General features: G+C 37.9%; 1 protein-coding gene across 1 annotated transcript in view; it reads left to right on the top strand.

Annotated features, from left to right (window-relative positions):
* Positions 1 to 4865, top strand: part of LOC113056936 (methionine-R-sulfoxide reductase B3-like) — a 6695-nt gene extending 1830 nt beyond the window's left edge. The window contains 5 exon segments of the mRNA XM_026223895.1: positions 867 to 904; positions 907 to 943; positions 1067 to 1095; positions 4485 to 4582; positions 4683 to 4865. Of these exon segments, the coding sequence (XP_026079680.1) occupies positions 867 to 904; positions 907 to 943; positions 1067 to 1095; positions 4485 to 4582; positions 4683 to 4865 (385 nt within the window).
* Positions 4866 to 5654: the final 789 nt, after the last annotated feature.

The following is a 5654-nucleotide window of genomic DNA, read 5'->3' as shown; positions in this document are numbered from 1 at the left end:
GTTGCTCAGTGGTAAAACACACGTGGGGAAAGTATTTATCGGCCCATGGCAGTTAGGAATGTGAAAAATGCCCTTAGCCTGCGAGAAAAGAGCCAAAGAAACCTGAAAGGTGCATTCGAGGCCTGTACTCTGTTCACCCACAAATCCTCTTCAGCTTATGAAGATAAGAAATGCTTAAGCACTTTTTTTTTTTTTTTTTTTTTTTTACATTAACACAAGAGCATGGGAAACTGAAAATGCATTTTTAAATAACAGTAGTATGGATTAGCATTAAAGCTGCGGTAGGGAACTTTTGACGCTCTAGCGGTAATAAACAGAACTGCTTGCATCATTGCGGAAGAACTTCGTAGCCGGAACTACTTTCTCTCTGTTATGTCTATGAAGAATCACAAATGCACTGGGTTACTCCCGCGCGGTACCCCCGAAGCAATCTGAAATAGTCAGAATATAAAACAACTTATTATAGGTGAACCCTAGTGATTCAGGACAAGCTGAAAAAACACGGATATTGGAAAATGAATTCATGGTGTACTCGCTTATTATATACATTTTTCTACATTTTGAACACAAACCAAAGTTACGGACTGCAGCTAGATTGTTGATTTCTTACCGGAGCAGTCCGTAACAGGCAAATGGCAATAGGACCACTGGAAGGAGCAAGAGGAGCTTGATTTTTTCACAGATTATCGTCTCACTATATCTACTGTCAGGACATAATGACAGGTTTAACAAATATGTAAAAAAAAGTTAACCTACTGCAGCTTTAATTGACAAACTTTTATTGACCTGACCATTATCATTTATCAAGCCAACAGTTGATCATTTAATGAATAAAGTCTCAGTTTGTGTTGTTTTGTCATCCCTAGTGCTTTCACGGGAAAATACACCGATAACAAAGAGGAAGGACCTACCACTGTGTCGTTTGCGGTGCCCCTCTTTTCACGTGAGTGTCCATCGTAATGACCCATCTTCAACATTCCCATTGTATTTAATCTTTGTTTTGACTTAGAAATCATCTTCATTTGGCAGTCAATATTTTGTTAGTAATGACTTACTGTCCTTGCAGGTCTGATAAGAAGTTTGACTCTGGATCAGGTATGGTTCTGCACTCACGTATAACAATTGTTTGGCAAATGTGTACATAAGTGTACAAGACTAAGCCTAATTGTTTCTCAAAGAGAGTGAGAAAGGAAAAAATAGATAAGGCTCTTGTCTGGCTCAATCAGAGGAGAGTTTGGCCTTCTCAACCTCCTTTATGTTTGTTTGCAAGGACGTATGTGAATGCAGTCAGTTTGGGCCATGAAACCTCACATGCTCCTTATATATGAGTTACAGCACCTACAGCGAACAACACCCTGACTTCAAGATCCTACAAAATATCAAAAATATTTTAATAAGCACTATCTGTTCTATTTGAGATTAATGATAAACATTCCGCCACAGTCATCCATAATCTTTTTGGAATCCTCCAGTTCTTAATTTGTGCACATCAAACATTCTTCCTTCACAAATGGGAACAAGTCTGTTGAATTATTATTATTATTATTATTATTATTTATTATTATTATTATTATTATTATTATTATTAATTTAGTTAATGGCTTACAAAATATAATAATAATCCCTTAAAACGATATTAGAAATGTCAAATGAAGGGTATATTATAGTCACTTTGATTTTAATGTGAATATGCAAATAGGCATTAAATGCAGATCATATTTGTTATGAATTGGTAGTTTCCTGGAATCGCATCTTGTTTTTAACATGGCTTTTGTAGTTGCAATGGTATTTTTCCTGTTATGAATTTAAGATATGTATTAAATGTTTTCTGTTTTAAGCTTAAAAAGACTCCCATCAGCTCAGTCTAAGTGAATGTTGAGTTGATGCTGATTGTATAAAATTTAATTGTAATATATTGCAGCAACCCTTACAGATCTGAGCTCCAAAATCACATACTTCTGTAGCGTTACTCATGCTACTTTTATTCACTCTCCGAACAAAGTAAATCGTGTATGCAAGAATCCTCTACAGAAAAACAGGACAAAATGAGAAACATCTGGGCCCCGTGATGAAAAATCTGATTTTCGCTCGAGCTGAATCTTTACTGTCTTCGACACAGAGAAGGAGCCAAACAGACTGCATTGCATACAGGCAACTCTGCAGCCTGGACTCATATAGACTCAATTTCCTGTTTTGTTAGAGTGATGCTACGCTGCTCCATTAACTGGGCCGCTCGCCCTGGCGATAAAGCCCCATTAGATCAGCTCTGCGACGATCCACCGGGATTCTCCCAGTCTGAGTCATAGGATTCCTATATTCCCCCTAGAGCTTCCTGTGTCTGAGTGGAATTTCAGGGCTTTGTAGTTGCAGCCAAGCATCTCCTCCCTAAGAGGGGAGGAGAGAGAGAGGTCAGTATAGATGGCGATTTAGGGGTGTTTGAGGGATGAGGAGGGAAAGTATAGATTGAGTGGTGGATGACTGACTGACTGACTTCTGTTCCTCACCACACATAGTATCACAGCAGTGAACCGACTCTTGCTTCCTGATTATGAAATGTAAAATCAGATAGAATAACCAAGATATGCTTGCCAATATTAGGGTTGAAATCAGAATAAAGGGCATGAAGTAACCTTGGTTGGCAAATCTCTCAATGCCTGCACAACTCTCTGTTACAACTCTTGTTAATTCTCCATTAGAACAGAGTAATTGCAGGTACTTAGAAAACCTTGAATTAATCATTTGAAGGTCTTAAAAAGTTCTTCTTTTGGCCAGAAAGTGAAATGGCATAGTTAGGTTTTTAATTATATTTTAAAGGTGACCTGTTATGCCCCTTCTTACAAGATGTAAAATAAGTCTCTGATGAGTGTGTGTGTGTGAAGTTTAAGGTCACAATACCTTACAGATAATTTTTTATAGCTTATTAAAATTGCCACTTTTAGGGTATGAGCCAAAACGTGTACTTTTCATCTTTCCCTTTAAATGTAAATGAGCTGGTGCTCCGGGTAAGAGGGCGGAGCTTCAAGAGCTCAAGCTCCGGCAATACCGGTGCTAGTCTTTGCAAATAAACCCTCTACTATTAATACAAGCCATTAGTACACAGTCATCTGATTGTACTGTGCATAAAAAATGCACTTTATGAATTACACTGGGAGAATGACGCGATAAAAATAACTCATGGTGCCATACAAACTTTATAAGTCCCACTTGTGATTATGAGCTCGACTAATTCCAGCAGTCGACTTCACATTGCTTCCATATGCAATTTTAACTTATTACAACACAGAAGGTAATGGAGCCCTTTATACATTTCGTGTATCTTTAGAAAAAATAATGGACAAATGGAGTCTTTAAACGCCTAAGATGTAAAGTTATTCACCAAAATGAATGGGAGTCATTGGGATGCTAACGCAAGTGAAGTTCTGCTACAAGATGGCGGCACGTGGCCGACTTCAACTTCCGGTCGACTTCCTTCCCGCCTGGATATTACTGCGCCGAGGTCGAAGTGCTGTGAAGTGCTTTTCCACCATACATTATAGTCATCATTTTTATCCGCTTAGGAAATCGCCACTGTTTATTTTGTGTCACCATACTTACTTGTGTAACTACTCATGTAACAGTCTTGCAGTTCTGTTGTTGCAAAACTTCATCTGTAATGTTCTGAAAAATAATTGGATGCGGTGTACCCTGCAGTGCCAGTGGTCTTGTACTTTTCATTCATTTTGCTTTGCAGCATCTAATTTAATGTCTTTCCCTCCTACCAGTAATCAGGAGGTAGTACTTTAAAATATGTAGGGGTTTATGTCAAAAACCTAAACAAATATGCCAGCAGTCTGTGTAGTAGTACGCTCCCAAGGTTCCTCTCCTCCAGACGTTCCACCTACCCAGAGAGCCATGAGCAGGACCACCCATGAGCCAGAGCAGCCATTCTTTCCACTTGCACCCCTGTTACTGGGTAGAAATTTTCCAGATGAAAAAGGGGATTATGAGACAGCCCGTAACTCTGCCGATAACTCTGACCATTTTCAGTGAGGTTTGCTTCACTTTCTGATCTCATCTTCAGTGGGGTTCATCTGGTTTTGCCACAAACCAAACACTCGAGAATCATGGGGGTGAATTTTGCATATGTTTTGCAACTACTCTTGCCATTTAATGACAGTTTCTTTCCAAACCAAAGACAAAGGTTTTCCTACATTCTCCCTTGTTCTTTTACAAATAATCCTCCTAATCCAATGTGCTTTGCATTCTAAGCTTATGCAATGTGTTGCATTAAGGTTACTGATTAGTTTGGAGCAAAAGAAGTGAAAGACAAGGATATAATGGCAAGAAAATGTGAGGATTCCCTCAGAATGAGCTTCAGCATTAGGACAGGCCAGAAAGAGGATGAAACCTTTAAACTTACACAGCACAAGATGGAATTGAAGGTTTATAGGCTTGTGGATCAAACAAAAATTCACTTAACCCTCAATTTCATAATGCTTTTACAGGATGGCCGTCCTTTTTTGATTTGATCAATAAGGATTCCGTAACACTAACTGATGACTTTTCATACGGGATGCACAGAGTGGAGGCAACATGCAGTCAGGTACAAAACCATATTTAAATTTATTTATGCATAGCTATATAAAACAACTTATATTGATATAATATTATACTTTTTTTTATCTCTCTTTTTCTCTTTGTAGTGTGGTGCTCACCTGGGCCACCTTTTTGATGATGGACCTCGACCAACAAAGAAACGCTACTGCATAAACTCCTCTTCTCTCAATTTCAAAGCGAAAAATGGTGTCTCTGAGGAGGTGGAAGCATCTGGAGGAGCTGGTCAATCACCACCTTCCAGTAAGAATGAAGAACTTTATAGGACTTGAAATAGACCAATCAGATACTCCAAAGTCACTCCTGAACCATCAATTCCAAATCAAATGAGCCGTGCAATCAGACAACTATATACTTAGCAACATTCAAGACCACAATATGCAATATCAATATCCAGAAAACAGATTAGAATGGCCTTACGTTTGCTCCTCAACTTCTTTACTTGAATTTTGTTTGTTTGAAGAGCTCACGTTGAAATTTGCTCCGCTAAAATGTTTTTAACACTTGTTGGAAATTTTCAATAAGGGCCAAAGGTCTGAGACTACATTGGAAATCTGCATTTTTTCCCCCTTTAAATTCATATTTTTAAAGATTGAGTATTTTAAACAACTTTAAAACAAAAGATAGTGTGATGGGAAAAAGAAAAAACACTTTTCTAGGTCCACTAATCAAGTAAATTTGTGTCATCAGACTTTGTATAAAGAATCAGGTATTCTGAAATCACAGATGATTTTAAATCATACGTCAAATCATGGTTGAGAACATGATCATACTGTAGCTCACAAACTTGCTGGTGTCATTAAATGGCACATTTCCTCATATCTTGTTGATATTTTCAAATTCAGATTTTATTTTCAATTTGTTTTTCTTATATCTGTAGTGGGGGGGGAAATGCATTTTCACTAGTGGTCTCAGATTTTTTTTTGGACCCCCATTGTATATTGAAGTTCAATGATGGAAATGAATATATTATGTATACTTTTCTCAGAGCGCTGTTGTTGTTTTGAAGTGGACATGTGATACAGGGAGGTCAAGAAGTTGAGGAAAATGCTATGCAAGTG

This window comes from Carassius auratus, chromosome 4 (assembly GCF_003368295.1).
Source record: "Carassius auratus strain Wakin chromosome 4, ASM336829v1, whole genome shotgun sequence".
In the NCBI taxonomy this organism is placed as follows: domain Eukaryota; kingdom Metazoa; phylum Chordata; class Actinopteri; order Cypriniformes; family Cyprinidae; genus Carassius; species Carassius auratus.
The sequence above is the reverse complement of the archived record's forward strand: the minus strand, read 5'-3'. Positions and strand labels throughout refer to the sequence as shown.